This window comes from Pinus tabuliformis, chromosome 8 (genome assembly GCF_031772625.1).
Source record: "Pinus tabuliformis cultivar Carrire ecotype Pingquan chromosome 8, CPIR1, whole genome shotgun sequence".
NCBI lineage: Eukaryota > Viridiplantae > Streptophyta > Pinopsida > Pinales > Pinaceae > Pinus > Pinus tabuliformis.
Window position 1 is genome coordinate 911,850,262 of NC_142294.1, and position 17,609 is coordinate 911,867,870.

The 17,609-nt window shown below is 39.1% G+C and overlaps 1 protein-coding gene across 2 annotated transcripts in view; it reads left to right on the forward strand.

The window, feature by feature from the left end:
* The window catches only part of GRL (transcription activator), a 380,056-nt gene that overhangs the window by 129,337 nt on the left and 233,110 nt on the right, over positions 1-17,609 (forward strand). For both annotated transcript variants that reach the window (XM_089373054.1, XM_089373053.1), the window contains 2 exons: positions 10,044-10,169; positions 10,308-10,415. In XM_089373054.1, the coding sequence (XP_089229180.1) occupies positions 10,044-10,169; positions 10,308-10,415 (234 nt within the window). The remainder of the gene's footprint in view (positions 1-10,043; positions 10,170-10,307; positions 10,416-17,609) is intronic.

Sequence of the window (17,609 nt, forward strand, 5' to 3'; positions counted from 1 at the left end):
TCTTGAGGTACTCAAACCTCTTTCTAGGGCAGAAATCTCTTTAGAAAGATGCTCACTTGGATGTGTCTACAAGTGACCTACCTCTTGCCTTCTTGTAGTTTATTATGAGGCAATATCTAGCTTTCAAGGGGTCTCCTTAAGCATAGCCGACTTAACCTTTTTCAACACTAACCCCAACTAACATAAGATAAGAGGTTACTTCTCCTTGATTTCGCCACCTCATTGTTCCCTTAGGTCACCCTTGGTCCTTTAAGGGTGCTCTACTTGCAACAATGACTAAACAATTATTTTCTTCACTTGGTTTTACACCCACACCATGGTAGCAAAACCCTTGGCGTGGGTACTTCGTCTACTATTAATTTGGCAGCTCAGGGACAAATTCCCTCTTTTGGACAACCTTTGTCATCAAGAAACACCCCTCCTGGCCCTTGGAAGAATTTATTTTGGTTAAAGAAAAATTATTTTTTTAAAGTGAAAACCCACAATGACACAAAAGTCAAGTTGGCCTAGAAGATAAATTAGCCCTCCTCCAATGCCTATAAATTCAAGTCAAGTCACCTTCATTTGGACATCACATCACAAGCATCTCTCTCTTCTTCTAATTGTTCGTACATCTGAAATATTGCAGGGTTCTGTTCACACATGCAAAGGGTTTGGAGGCAATTCTGAAATCAATGTTCACTTTTCTATTTGGGAGACTTTGACCAGTGTTGACCAACTTTGTTTTGGGACTCTTTGACTTGGTTTGACCAGTTTTGGACCTGTTTTTGAAGGCCACACTTATTGGCACAAAGACCAAGGAAATCTGGGCACTTTGACTGCAATTGATCGCAGACTTGACCGCAAACCTTCTCTCTCCATTGACCAGGTTTGACTGTGATTTTTGGGGCTGTTTTTATTGAGGTTTGACCAACGTTGGAGGCTGAATCTTTTGACTGTTGACCAAGCTCTTGGAGGACAGTTTTGACCATTGACCTGTGATTGGTTAGGGCTTCTTTGACTGCTGTTGACTTTGACCAGAATTGCATATTTGACAGTTTGACCAGATTTGAATTTTAAGCTCATCTATTGGACTTTGAATATTGGTTATGTTGGATGGTCAAAGGTTTGATTTTGACTTTGTTGTTGATGAATGGAATCATTGTATCTCTTTGCTGAACATTTTATGACAATCTAATAAGAAGAAGAATTTGAAAAGGTTTTCCTTGTTGTGGGGTTTCTCTCTGCTCTTTGACCAAATTTGGTGTCTCTTGTTATTGCTCTTGATTGTCTCTTACTATTCATTTCATTTACTGTTATATCTACAATTGCTATTGATCATTGGAAGATTAAATTGTTTTGGAAAGATTTCTAATTTAAGATAAGATTTGGGCTAAAGTGATTGTAATAGCATAGAACAATGGAAAATTAACACAAAGTCCTTTTTTGGTCAAACTTGTCACAAACCCAACAACTAGGGTTGTGGAGAACCTGAAGATCTCAAACATCCACAGGGAATCTCCCTCTGAAGCTAGACTCCCTCTAAGTCTACATGACTTACACTGATTCACACTCCTACTAAACTTGTGTTCTACAAGGTCAGTTTGAGCTACGGTCCAACATGGGCCACATCACTATCGCAACCCAGCCCTGCAAGCAATCTCATCCCCTTGGGTCAAATAATAGACGTTTACATGCCTCTAATCTCAGCTGCGCAATATCACTGCCCAAAGAAGATACTAGCCGACCATCTTTTTTTCCTTAACACGAAGCCACCTCGTCCAGGCCAAAGCAACCCTCAAGCTGTCTCAACGATCCATGGCAAGTCATAGGAAGTCCACGATATCCAAACCACCTCACACCAAATTGTTGCTGATTAGGTTCCCCACCGATCCACCAGAATTCCCAACCCATTTTACCATGTAGCCTGTTGAGACCACATATCCATGTCCTGAGCTGAACCCTCTGCTGCATGATCTAGACAATCTCAACTCCCTCTGAGCTGCTTTGCTGTGCACACTTTCATCCACTGGCCCTTCAAAGTAGCTCTGATACCATGTTGATTTTTCTGTGACACTCAAGAGTCTGGTTTGAGTCTAAGATCACGATCACAAACACACTCAAATGCCACAACACTTCTACTTTGCATAACGAAATATCATACATCACTGAATCAATTAATACACATGGCAATTTTTAACTTTTAACCCACTACATGTTATATTACAAACTTTAATACAACAATGTTAGGGCTCACGTACTAGGGAGCATGGCCCTTGCATATATCCCTAATAAAAGAACACAACTGTGAAAATTTCATCTATCACAGCAACTGGAAATTATTTTCCTAATTGTTAATTTATTTAACAATTTATCTGCTATGGAAAATATCAAATAATTCACACTGTGATTTTCACCAATAAACTGCAGAAGAAAATAGCATTGGAAAATGAGAAAATACTAGCACACACACAATAATTAACAGAGTCATTTTTGGACAAATGTTCCTGGAAAAACCTAACTTGGGAAAACCGGTGCAACAACTGAGGGTTTTTATTATTATGCAGCAGTGAAATTATTTGAGTATGATGTGGATGTCGAAACTGACAATCCTGTAGAGAAAAATATTGGAAAAAAATATCTCGAGGGAAATTACACTCACTCCGAGCAATCCCGGCACTCGATTGCCACTGAAAAGCAAGCCATCCAATAGGGCCTGCGCGGGCTCTGCGTCAACCTGAGGCTTCCTGCAACATTTGCTGCCCAGATCGTTTGCTAATCAAGCCATCGTGCCTGCTGCTGACTAGGAAGACACTTCTCCAACAATCTGGAACCCACCCCTGCCCATCCTCTGGAACTGAAAATGTCTTCCTTCCTCAACAAATTGAATTGCCTACTGAAGCTTCTACGCTGGGACTATGCAGTCTCCTGTAGAAATCTCGGTCTCTCTGCAAATGCACTTGCCGGATGTGGAATTCGTCCTCTGGCTTTAGTGTCTCTGCCCCTCACTGCCTCTGCTTCCTTCTCTTGCTTTCCGGCAATTGCTGCTGGCCCACTGTTTAAGCCCAACTCATACCAAAAGGGCTATGAGAGGTTTCCCATGAACTAACTCCAACCAAATTACCAGTGCATAGTAATGGAGTCAAATGGATGAAGGGAGGAGTTCTTCTTATTGGCCTGCTAGCTTAATATAGAAATCTGCAGATGAAAGAGAACTAAACCGACACACAAGTACACCAAATATGGATAAAATGTAGTATATAAGTAGTCTGATTTAATGTATTCAAAATATACTAACTAGAAATACTATTATATCTATATGATTTATCACCTGGTTAGAAGAGTTATTGTACAAACTTGCTTGCTGTCCTGTTTGGTAGGTCTGCAAAATCTGCAAGTGGAATACTAACAAGTCAAAACACTCAAAATTTTGTTAAATATAACATGCACATAGTCAATATTTTTATACAAAAAATATCTTAAACAAATACATAATTTTCTCAGCCAACCAGTGGTCGGTTAGTTGGGTTGCTATGTAAAACAACTTGCTGCCTTGTTTTTACATGGCCGTAATTTCTGCCGAAAATGCAGAAATTAAAGAACCAACCCCTTGAAAACTTATCCAAAGGTACTAAAACACTTATAAATCTTGGATCTAGGGGTGGGGACGCTAGAAGACTAAATGATCAATTCATACGACTTTTAGGCCTCTAATCGATGACCAAATTGAATTTCCTGCAAGCTGTAAATTTAGTTTTGGAGGTGTTGTGGTCAAAATCACCTCGGTGCACAACCTAAAAGATTATTTACATAGTTTTAAAAACCGACCGGTCTGAACCGGAAACCGGTCAAACCGGCCAGTTCACTGACTAAACCAGCCGGACTGGCCAAAAATCTTGGTCAGAGGGGCAACTTTGCCGATTTTTCACAAAAACCGGGCCTAACCGGCCGGTTTATGACGAAACCAGCCAGTTTTCCGGTTCATTGCTGTGCCGACCACGGACCCAGTGGGAGGCTTTTTTGCGGCTTCTAAGGTGGTTTGTAGGGAAACTAAGGGTTGTTTCCCTCCAAAAACACCCCCTCCAAGCCAATAAAAGGAGGTCTCCCCTCTCATTTATCTCACCCATCTCATTTGAAGTTTTTGTGAGTTTCATTGGAGAGTGTTGAGTTTTTGCTGGAGTAGTCATCTTGGAGGCTTGGAGTTGGACTTGGAGCTATTTTGGAGATAGTTTGGAGCTGTTAGTAGACTTGGCATCTTCAAGAGGAGGCTAAGGAAGCTAGTTTGCATTTCCAGGTAAGGATTTTCACTTGAAAAAATCCATATTTCATTGCTGTCCATGTATTTAATTTTTTCATGTGTTCTATGCTATACATTGTTATCATCTCTAGTTCTTTGCTATCAAATTTTGTAGGCTAAATATGCCCATTTTTTTTCCAAATTTATCTTAGGTTTTCCATTTTGCTTAGCTGCAATTTTTTTTAAGGACAAGTTTCTTTGCAAATTTCAAATATTTCTAGCCACCATGCCTCTAAAAGCCAAGGACAGTGCATGGGCTCATTGTGATGTGATTGATGGAAAAATGATATGCAAATTTTGCAATAAATCTATTGGAGGTGGGGGTATTCTCAGGTTGAAACAACACTTGGCTGGGATAAGAGGCCAAGTAAAGCCATGTGATGCACCAAAGTAAGTGATAGGTCCTGTTAGGGTAGAATACCTTGGCCAGTTTGAGGAGAATAAGGCTAGGGAGAAGGCTATCCAAGAAGAAATTGCAAGGAAGAAGGAAATTGGACAAGCCATGAAAGAGAGTGGGTTTGATGATTTTTAGATTCAAGACTCCTCTTCTATCCCTTCCACCAATGACTCGTTTCACTATGTTCCTCTCGCTCTTGGGTTTTATCATCAAGGCCAACAATCTAAAGGAACAAAGAGGTCGAACATCCAGAGTTATTTCTCATCCTCTGCCACCACTGCCTCTGCTAATCCCACTTCCTCCCAGCGAAGTCGTCAACCCACTTTGGATGAACATTGGAAAAACAATTCAAGGAATCTTCTTTTCAATACATTGCTAGATGGCGCTATGATGCAAATATCTCATTTAATGCTACTTGCTCACCTTAATACCAAGCTATGTGGGACTCTGTTATAGCTACATGAAAGGGCTTCAAAGACCCTACTATGCATGACTTGAGGGGAGCTCTTTTGCAAAACGATATTTCTTCCATTGATGAGTATTTGGCTGAGTATAAAGAGTCATGCTTCAAAACAGGTTGTTCAGTCATGTGAAATGGAAGGACTGATGGAAAGAACCACACTATCATTAATTTCCTTGTTTCTTGCCCTCAAGGAACCATGTTTTTGAGATCAGTTGATGCATATGATAAGGTGAAGGATGCAACCCTTATATTTGAGCTTTTGGATGACATTATTAAGGAAGTGGGGGAGCAAAATGTTGTGCATGTCATCACAAATAATGCCTCAAACTAAGTTCTTGCTGGAAAGATGCTTAAGTCCAAATATAAGACCATATTTTGGACTCCATGTGTTGCACATTGCATAGACCTCATGTTTGAAGACATAGGCAAAGTGGAGTGGGTTAAAAAAATGTAGAGCAACATTACAAAATACATCTACAACAACTCATGGGTATTGAGCCTAATGAGGAAAAACACTGGGGGCAAAGAGCTTGTTAGGCTTGCAATTACGAGATTTGCAACTCACTTCCTTACATTGCAATGTCTCAATTCTCAACAAAACAAACTTGCAGAAAATGTTTTCTTTTGATGATTGGACTTCATCTTGATGGGCTCGTAGAAAACGTGGTAAAGACACCAAAAAGAAGGCTTTTGATAATTACTTTTGGAAAAGGTTTGCAAAGCTTGTGAAAATTATCGAGCCCCTTGTTAAGGTGCTACGGATGGTGGATGGGGAAAAATTGGCCATGGGCTACATCTGTGAGGCTATGGATTAGACAAAGGAGAAGATACAAGCAACTTACAAGGATAAGTTAGCTAAATATGGGCGTATATGGGAGATCATTGATAACATATGGAATTATCAACTCCATCGTCCTATACATGCAAATGGGTATTTTTTGAACCCAAAGTATCATTATAAAGCTCGATTAGGAGATCTATAGGTTCGGAAGGTCAGAGAGGGATTGTATGATTGCTTGGAGCGCATGGTTCCTAACCATGCAGACCAGTTGGAAATACATAGACTACTTACTCTTTTCAGTATTGTGGTAGGTACCTTTGGCAAAAGCTTGGCAAAGATGGCAAGAGCTGTGGATCAACCAGGTAAGCAATTCCAATTTGTTTTTCTTTTAAAGTTTAGTTGTTTACAAATTTACAATTCAAATTGTTTATAAATACTTGTAAATAAGTAATGAAATGAACTAAGTTACTAATTAATGTCTTTTTCTTTGCAACACATTTGTGGGAGTCATTTGGCGGCCAATGTCCTCAATTGCAAAAGTTTGTAGTTAGATTCCTCAACCAAATTTGTAGTGCTTCAGGTTGTGAGTACAATTGGTATATTTTTGAGCGCATACACATGAAGAAGAGGAACTATTTGGAAAAAAAACGATTAAATGATCTTCTCTTCGTGCAATACAACCTTCGACTAAGGCGCAACCAAATGATGAACATAAGACCTGATCTAGATCCCATTGTGTTGGACGATATTGATCCAATATCAGAATGGGTGGAGGAGAGTGAAGATCCTGAGTTTGATGTTGATTTTGATATTGACATGGCATTAGGGGGGATGAAGCAGATTTGGTAGCGGCAACACCATCGGAACTCGAATTAGTAGCCACATCAAGCAAAGACAAACAACCAATAAAAGGCACTAGTTGTGCAGCTCTAACAACTCGTGCTTCCATTAGGTCCACATCTATTGTTATTGGTGGCAATGCTACTATTGAGGTTGTAGATGAGGTTGAGGCATCCTCAAACTCTGATCCAGATGATGTTTATGTAGCTCTTGTTGATGATCCTCTGTCTAGTAGTGGTGATGAATTTGATCATGATGAGGAATATTCATGTTGACCGCTGATATGTAACAGTAGACTTGTAGTCTTGTAGTAGGCCAATGGTCCCATAGCTTGTAGCATTGTTTTTGGACTTTAGAGGCCATTTAGAGCCTCATTGCTTATGTATTTTGTCGATGATATGTATTGCGCTCAATGTTCATATATTCACCTTTACATGGTATATAGATGAGCAAACTTTGCATATTTTGTCTCTATTAGTTTGGAATCATGGTTTTAAATCTTAAAAATAGTTTTTTTTCATTAAAAAATAATTATTTCATGTATTTTTAAAAAACTGGTTCCTTGAGATCTGACCAGTTCCAATTTGAAACCCGGTTTATTAGGTGGACCGGTCTGGTCACCGGATCCTGTTTTTAAAACTATACGCTAATAATAATTAGTGGCTGAAATAAATTATGCCAATCTACAAATGTAATTTATAACATATTAAATTAAATCTGAGCTAAACAAGGTGAAAAACAAGATACCTAATTGATAAAATAGGCCTTTTTGAGTGTTTGTTGGGTGAAATCTACAATATAAAAATCTACTATAACAATTCATTCCTGTAAATATTTGCGTTTTCTTACTACTTTGCTAGATTGCAATCACAACCTTCACTTTGTCAACTTTCCCTTGAGGACTAAGAGTGAATGCGGAGTTGTGGGTGAAACTATCCCACTCAAATCGGTCTAGAATAACTTACATTAAATGTGATTCCACCAGGAAGATCTACTCATTAGAGATGCCCCAACTACTATAGCAATAATGCCATCAATATCCCACAAATCTTGTTGAAGGTTACGCCCAAAGGACTTGTCCAACACTTAGATTGTGTCTTCTTGATGATAGCTAAAGATGAGGTGAAAATTCCCCCTTCCACATGACTGTTTGTCCCTTAATGGATCACTATAGCAGCTTTTTAATAACCAAACTATACCTGCAAGTTAGTCTATTAAGCATAAACTATATGCTAAAGCTAAAAAAAGAAAACATAGAAGAGTCAATCCAATTCACAAGTATTTTGCAAAATGGTTTCTTATTGAATGGCATAAACTGATCTCACAATCAACAACTTCAAATGGGAGGAGCTAGTAGTTTGTAAGTTTCATTGCTAACGACTAGTTTCCTCCTTCCATTAGAATAATAATATTTGACTTGTCATCCTAATTAAATAGGAGACAGTTGACTGATGTCAAAAATAATTGTTTTCTTACAAGTTTTTGCCCACATGGATGTGTTGAATTGCCTCATCACCACCAAGAGAGCTCAATGTTCCCATGTTAAAGTGTTCAACTAGTCAACACATGAGGAATAGTAGTCATAGTTGCTTCAACATCCACCTAGAAGTTTGACTTGTCTTTGGGAGTATACTTGATCACTCTTGTAATTTGTTCCACTTGAAGATGACTAATCACTTGACTTGTCATAGCTGCTTTCTTTCCCTTGCCCTCATCTTATCGGAAATAGACACCCCCGACAACTATCTTGACTTTTATAACAACTATTTTCTGTTTGACTTGACTTTCCATGCACAAGTAGGTCGAATTGCACCAGCTTTCCCATTGCTCCAATGCCTTAGCCTAGTTGGCCAAGCATTCCACTCGTTCTTGCACCTTTTGCCACCTCATGCCACATCATGTACTTTGTCAGCTCTAGATGTCCACTCTGTTGGCACATAAGCTTGTTCAAACCCCCTGAATCATGGTCAAATTGGGGATCTCCAAAGCCTAGAGGAACTCAAAATTTTGAAACGTGGGTTTTGTTCCTCCCATTGAGTAGATGACTTTGGATGTAATGCATGTGGAAAAAACTGCAGTCCCTTTGCAAACTTGTGCTCCATTGTTGATTGGCTTTGTCCAGTTGAATCTTGTGAATGCTTCGTCCAAATGGAAAAATTGCACGTGGCATGTCATCCTCTCACTTAGCTTTACAATTGAAGACCCTGCTGATTTTTTGACCTCTTGGATCAATTTGCATTGGGAAACTTGAAATTCCTTGGGAAGCATGAAAGTTACTGAGTATGAGATTGCTATGTTTGAGAAACATCTGAGGGATACTACACCAAAGCCAATGCCACTTATAGACTTGATAGACTCATAACCGTGTGGAAAGACATAGGTGCCCCTGACATGGGCTGAATTGGACCCTACACTAGTGATCACCTCGACAAAAAGAAGGCTCCTCTAAACCCATCAGAATTCCTCCATTCCTATCCAGGATGAAAGGAACCAGAAATGAACTCAAAAGGACCGACCATTGTCCGACCATAACAAGCTAACATATCATGACACAATTTCTAGTCTGCATATCCCTCACATTGTTGTTACATGGCCTTTGATTTGTGACCTTGGGCTTACAATGGTGAAAAAATGCTGCAGAATGCATAGGTACCCCTGCTACTATAAGAGGTAGCAGGTGGTTTTAACTGCCAGCCGCAATAGCAGCTGGTTACCCCACATGACTTGGTGAGAATGGATCCTGTTATCTCTTGGAGATTTACACTTAGCAAAAAGGGTTGAACCAACTGAACTATATCTTGGGGCTATTATCATTGGTGGTCTTATCCATGTTAAACACAAAAATATAGGGATGATTAATAATAATAAGATGAATGTCAATTTTCAAATCATGACTTGCAGATTGTAGGTCATCTTTAAATCTTGAGAAATATTGCACTTAGTGTGGAAGAAACTTTACAGAATCTAATATCATCATTGTCTTTCATTTTCTAGGTCCAGCCTTGAAAAATGTTATACATCAAGCTTCAAACTTTTAGGATTTTCATCAGGATGAAAGCTTTCTTCTATCATCACTGATCTTCATAAGTTTTCAGATGTGCCACTAAACAATTTTCATATTTTCCAAGTAATTAGGGTGATCTCTTTTTATCTATGGTCATTAAGTAAATGGCTATGTGCTGTGAATCTGTTTGCTTGTGCCATATTTATTCGAATTGTATTTACTGTCTGATATTGTTGAGTCTCAGATTAATCATTATATACAAGACTTATCCTTTGAGCTTAGGTTTTGGAGGCAGTGGGTCCTATTATTTTCCTTGCTGCCGATACTCAGAAATTGAGAAATGAGGGTTTCCTCAGCCCCTTTCATCCTCGGTATCCAGACATACTTACCAATTCAGCTCATCCAATGGTAATACCTTTTTCCTAATTTGCTTACGTAGTTCATGGACATATCGTTTGTGTTATTTTAATTTTGGATGTGCTTTTATATTCTTTTAACCAATTATTGTTCTGTTCATTTCCCTACTTTTTTTTCTAAATGTTACAGAGAGCTCAGGACTTGGCCAATGTAAATGCACACCGTGATTGGGTACTTCTGGGTTATCTAGTGTGTCCTAGTGAGCTACTACGGATCACCGGTATTGACATTGCAATGGTTTGTACATTTCCTTTATTTTTGGCATGAATATATGTGCTTAGTTGCTTCTTTTTAAATGTAGCTGACACTTTGCTGTTGGAGGAGCATATTGTGAGCTCCAACATTTGATATTAATATGTAAATTTTTAAGTGACCACTTATTTTGATGTTATGTTGTATTTGACAACATGTGAATTTCTTTATCAAGTGATCGATGTGATGTAAAGGATGATGTTGGGTGGTTAAACCACCATAAGAATTCTATAAAATTATGAATACTCAATCATATACTTGAGAGTTTGTGTAATTGAGAGAGTGTAGTACATGGGTGTGGATACAGACAATGTGTCTTTGTTAGAAAAATGAAGCACACGAGTATATGATAAATATTGATAAAAAGTTATCTTTACATTATGATTGACACACTTTTACTTGGGAGCTTGGTAGTTGATGTGCCAAACTTTTGTAGCTGTGAACAGTGCTATTAAAGTTGGGTCATCATGGCTTTTATTGAAGATTAACTGTAGGCTGGGTCACCTCGTCATTACCATTATTTTCATGATACTATTCTCAGACCTGCCCTTAACATGAAAATTAGATATTACCAAACATGTGGACTCTGAGAGGCAAGGCGACTGAACTTGTGGCACTTGAAATTCTTTGCATGGCTCAGATAATTCTTCTCTTGGTTCGAAGACTTTGTCTTCCATATTCTTTTGACCCTTCTTGAATCTACCATGGTTTTGTCCTTTCTTCACCTTCTCAGTGTGGGCTAGGTCTTGAGCATCCTGGAAACTGGCAGAAACCATCTCTAATCTCATCTCCTCTTCGAAGAATTCATCCCAAAATTATTAGAAGTGGGTAAGTTCTCACGAGCAAAATATTCTAAAAAAAGTTATCATGAGCACAAATACACTGTACGAACTTGTTTGACAGTAGGTGAGCTGTTAGATACTGAAAATGTGTGAGTGTGCAGTCTATTGAAATTTCTGCAAACTTGAGGCTTTTATGTGAAACAGAAATTTCACCTCTTAAAATAGAGGTTTCTTGCATCTTAATCCTGTGCATCAGCGTCAGAGATACTATGAAACATAAAATAAATTAGCAGCAGAAGTATACAATATTTCAATACTTAACAACCAAACTTCTAGGCAGTTCATGGAGAAGAGATACAAAAGGGTCTTGATAATTTATCTCTCTAAGATGTTGAGAAATCTATAGGGCAATGATTAGAGTGATTTCTCTTTTCTTGATAACTGGTTGTGATCTCTTTTCACTTTTTCTTACTCATTAGCTTCTTCACTTATTATTATATTAACTGGTTGTGATCTCTTTTTACTTTTTCTTACTCATTAGCTTCTTCACTTATTATTATGTTTGTATATAATCAAACAACTACCAAAACAAGAAGAACAAGAACACAAAATGTAGGCTTTAAGCCAAGGCCAAAACCTCTCCACTTGAGATGAAAACCCGCAAATTTCTTCTCTTTTTCTTCAATTGCAAATTCCAAGACTTGTAGACCAAGACCAATACCCTCCAAGACCAAGTCCAACCCTTCCGGATGATGTGCTTCCCTTGTCCAACTCAAACCCAGTCAAATCTCTACTAGCAGCACAACTTCAACCCCCAGCGTCAGAAATTCGGCCTCTATTTCAGGTCTGAAATTTTCGGCCCTCCTAGCAGCAGCTGCTGCCACACGTGTGAGCTTATTCTGGCCTCCCAAGACTTCTTTAGACCTTCGCTTGGCTTTCTCCTTCTTCTGGTGCTTGAAGATGGCATAATGTGACCTTTCTCTTCCTTCATCAAGATCGAACTTGCAGAAGAAAAACCCTAGACCAGCAGTAGAAACCCTAGCCTTCCTTGCATGTGTGAGAGAGAAATAGCCCAGAAACAAGTCTTCTTCGTCCTCTTCCTTCTTCGCTGCCTTCTTCCTCTTCCTCCTTCGCTTGAATGAGTGAGTGAATGAATGTTCCCCAACGAGGTCGAGTTCCTTCCTTTATATAGGCTTTTTAAGGTGGACGTGGCTCCTCAAATTAGACCTGCTTCCCAGCGGCGAGACCGACTTGGTCTTGAAGGGTATTTTGACACTTTTAATGACAAAAATAATTTCCTTTACAAGTTACAATGTGCCCGATGGGGTCTTCAACTTATGACAATGACTCTTTTGACTTTTTGACCTAGAAAAATCCTAGAAGCACTCAATGTGTGTTTGACCTCTAAAATAAAAGACTTTGAGCATAAAACCCATGCTCCAATAATAATAATAATAATAATAATAATAATAATAATTTTTTTTTCATTTTACAATATACAAGAATCAAAAGTACATTTCATATTTATGAAGACCGAACCTAGTTACACATTTTTCAACACTCCCTCTTAATTAGGGAGGTATTCATAAATAGTACATGGACATTCTCAATCTGAAGAGATCTCATAAGAAGAGTTGTATTGGTAATGCATTTGTTTAGCATCATATCAACCAACATTGTCATATAGCAAGGCCTTGACTAACAACTCTATCTCTCCACAAGATCAGAGCACAATGCTGGCGAGACCAATGATTTATAGACACCATCATCATTGTCTCTCTCGAAACATACCCCACCCGGGTTCTCTCAGAGTATGTTCCACCAGGACTATTCTTATCTTGGATAGCCAATCCTCAAAGAATATTGGTCCTCTACGACTACTCTTATCTTGGATGCCCTACCACATCCTCAAAGAGTATCAGATGCCAGATGCTTACGCAATTCTTCATTCTTTCTTCTCAAGTGAAGACAAGAATGATGTCCCTATCTCTCCCTCTCAACCAGGGAGGATATATCAATGAAACCAAGCTTATCTCTCAAATACACAAGCTTCTTGTTAGAAAGAGATTTTGTCAAAATATCAGCTACCTGTTCATCAGTGAAGATATAATGTCGCTGCAATACACCATCTTGTACTAGCTTCCGAATGTAGTGATACTTGTTGTTTATATGCTTTATCTTTCCATAAAACACTGGGTCTTTAGACAATCTTATACAACTAGTGTTATCACAATGTATCACTGTAGGGTCCATTGGTCCTTCAAACAAGTTGGACAACAGCTTCCTCAACCAAACAACCTCTTTGCTTACTTCACAGGATGCAATATACTCAATGTCAACCCTACTCAAAGAAACCATATCTTTTTTTCTACTCACCCATGAGATCATGGAGGATCCCAAACTAAAACATCCTCTTGTAGTGCTCCTTCCATCTTGTTCACTGCCTCCCCAGTCGAAATTTGTATATCCAATCAAATGGACATCATTCCTCTTATCATATTCCAGGCAATAGTGGATTGTTCCTTGTAGATATCTCAGTATATGTTTTGTTGCTATCTAATGGTCATGCTTCGGCTCCACCTGGAATTCACTGAGAATATTTACTGCAAAACATATGTCAAGTCCTGTATTCACCAAGTATGTTGATTTGGGGTAGCATCGGATGTGTTCTAGCCACGAAAATTGGTGGAGAGGCTAAGGCACATGAGATCTCCAATACCTAGAAAGGGTTTGGTCAGATTCTAAACAGTTTGGGAGATATTAAAATAATTAATATTTTTAATGGAGTCCCTAAGTCTAAACTTAGGGAAAATAAAATATTAATGTGAATTAATATAAAACTGTGTTAGAATGGTCCAAAAGTCATGGATCAAGCTAGATCTAATCTTAGTCGTTGATTAGGGACTTAATCTCGGCCGTTGATTTGTCAACGAGAAAAGTATAAGAGGAGGCTTGAGGGTCACTTGGAGAACACACCGAGAGATCAAGATTTCGACTTTCTGGGGTTGGGTTTGCTGAGAAAGTTGAGAGAGTGATTAGAGTTGTAGCTGAGGGGTAGTGAATATAGAAGCAGAGAGGCAGAGATAGCATCGGGAGGATCAACGCAGTAGCCAGAGAGAGGGATGCAGAAGCAGCTAAGGGTTCACGCAGAGCTAGCCAGAGCTCAAGCAAAGGTAGCTAGGAGCTGTGCAGGGCCTCAGAGGGCCAACATGGGTGACGTAGAGGGCTAGAGGGCCGACGCAGTGCCTCTAGAGGCTAACGCAGGCCAAGCCAGAGTGACGCTGGGTTAACGCTATGCCAAAGAGAGGCTAACACAATCCCTAGAGGCTGATGCTGGGGTTTCGTGGGGCAGATTGGAATTGTGGAGCTGTCGGAGTGTTTATCTGGGGTTTCAGCCGGAATATCTGCTTCCAAGTAGAGAGGTACTACTGCCGAGATTTTTCCCTGTTGGGGGAGCCATATTTGGCACCCAGATTGTATTCTGAAACTACTTAATAAATCAAACCCTCAGATAGCTACACAGATTTTCCCGCATTGGGTTTTTCCAGGGACATTACTCCAAAAACAATGGTGTCACTTGTGTGCTTGTTTCTATTTCCTTCAGTTGATGATCTGTAATGTATTGAGCATGCATTTGTATTTATTTCCAGTATTTACATGGTAAATAACTTGTTAATTAACAGAACAAGTAGGTAGGAATAAATCAGTAAAATGCATGAAGGGTTTCTAACGTGTCAGAGTTAGAAATATCAACAAAGTACATTAGTGATCCAATTAATTTTCTATACCTGGTAGGATCCACAGGGCTCGATTCAGAACTCCTTAGCCTTTTCAAGTTTGTGATCATCGAGGTTGTCATTGGTTTGGAATCCATCATGTCAAACCTCTTCAACATCTCGATCACATACTTCCCTTGACCTAGATAGTTTCATCAGGTCCTTGCCAGACGTCCAGTCCCAAATAGTAGTGCATCAACCCTAGATCCTTCATGTCAAATTCTGCTACTAGTTGCTTCTTACATTCTTCAATTCGACCTTCGACACATGTCAAGAGAAGATCATCCACATACAAAAGAATGATTACCGACTCTCCCTTCACAACCTTAATATAAAGGTTCAGATCAACAAAACTCTGTGTGAAGCCTAATCTCTGTGTGAAAATTTTGAAAAATGAAATCCTATTGCAACAACTGGAAATTATTCTTCTAATTGTTAATTAATTTTAACAATTTATTTTCTACGACAAATACTGAATAAATCACATTGCAACCTTCACAAATAAAATACCGCGGAAACAATAGCGCTAGAAATTGATAAAATACTAACACACATACAATAAAAATGACACCGTTGTTTTTGGACAATTGTCCCTAGAAAAACCCAACTTGGGAAAACTGGTGCAGCAGTGAGGGTTTTTATTATTATGCAACAATGAAATATGAGTACAATCTATGGATGCCCAACTAAAAATCCAAACAACAAGAAAATATGGCCAAAATTATTTAAGGGAATTTCCCTTCTTCCACAAGTAACCTCGACACAACTTCCCTTCAAAAAATTCGTCCTCTTGGACCCTCTGCGTCAGCCTCTGCACAGTGCTTGCATAGACCCTTGGATGTTTAAGCCCGAAACTACCTCTGATGAAGTCGTTTTGCTTGTCTCTGTTGAAGAAACTAATTCTCCAGCCCTCTGGAAGACTTTCTCGGCCTCTGGAAGCTAAATCGATTTTTCCTCCAGTTAAATCGAATTGCTTTTCTGAACCAACTGCACAGTCCTCTGCGTTGCCTCATTGGGAATAACTCGATTTCCTTGCTGTTGCCTTTCCGAATCTGGAAAACTTGCTTCGAATCCCTGTCTCTGCTTCTCACTAAGCTCGAACTATCTGGCAACTGACTGCTGCTCCTTTGGATTGCATAGACCCTTGGATGTTTAAGCCCGAAACTACCTCTGATGAAGTCGTTTTGCTTGTCTCTGTTTAAGAAACTAATTCTCCAGCCCTCTGGAAGACTTTCTCGGCCTCTGGAAGCTAAATCGATTTTTCCTCCAGTTAAATCGAATTGCTTTTCTGAACCAACTGCACAGTCCTCTGCGTTGCCTCATTGGGAATAACTCGATTTCCTTGCTGTTGCCTTTCCGAATCTGGAAAACTTGCTTCGAATCCCTGTCTCTGCTTCTCACTAAGCTCGAACTATCTGGCAACTGACTGCTGCTCCTTTGGAAAATCGAATTCTCCAAGTGACTCTGGTGCATTCTCCATCACCACATCGATCCCTTATATCTTCCCATTGGGACTCCAACGACCAAGATTAAATCTTAATCAATGGCTCAGATCATTTCCTGATCGATCCATGTGAGTTTCTAAAGAATTCTCACCTTGACTTAATTAATTTTGATTAATTAACCAGTTTCCTAAGTTTCGACTTAGGAAACATTAAAAAATTGGTCAATAATCTAATTAAGTGATCTCCAGGTGGAATTTTCAGAAATGATTTCTGGGTTTTGGAGATCTCATGTATTCTAGCCTCTCCGCCAAATTTTGTGGCTAGAACACATTCAATGCTACAAAAACTAACACTCTGTAGGTATGCATCCATCTTAGCATACCATGCCCTTGGTGCTTGCTTGAGGCCATATAATGCCTTCTTCAATCTACAAACATATGCCTCTCTATCTTTAACTTCAAATCCCAAGGGTTTCTCTATATAGACTTCCTCATCAATTGTGCCATTTAGGAATGCAGCCTTGACATCCATTTGGTGGATGTTCCATCCCATCGATGCTGCCAAAGAGACCAATGAATGTATAGTTGTATACCTTGCTGTCGGAGCAAATGTCTCTTCATAATCGATGCCTTCTTGTTGATAGAATCTCCTAGCCTCAAATCTTGCCTTATATTTATCAATACTTCCATCTGCTGCATGTTTAATCTTGTAGAGCCACTTGGAAGTTACCATAGATTTGTCTTCAGTCCTAGGTACGATCTCCCAAACTCCATTTTTCATTATCAATTGATACTCTTCATTCATGGCATCCTTCCATTCTTGGTGTGTGACAACTTCTTCAAAGGTGGATGGCTTTGCTTCTATCAATTTCGTCATATAGGCTGCATACCTAGAATATTGTTTGGGCTTCTTGCTTTCCCTGAATGTGCCTTGAACTGTTCCATGACCTTCTGCATCAAGTAGTGTAGACTTCAACCAGTTAGGTCTCTTTCTAGTTTCGGGGATTACCATAGGTTGTATAGGTTCACTGGGACCTTCATCTTCATGATTTGATTCTTCTTCCTCCCTGGTAACTTCCTCTTCAAATACTAGAAGTTATTCATCATCAAAGTCCATAAGGAGATCCTTTGATTTCTTGAATGTAATACTTTCATCAAATATCACATCTCAACTAAC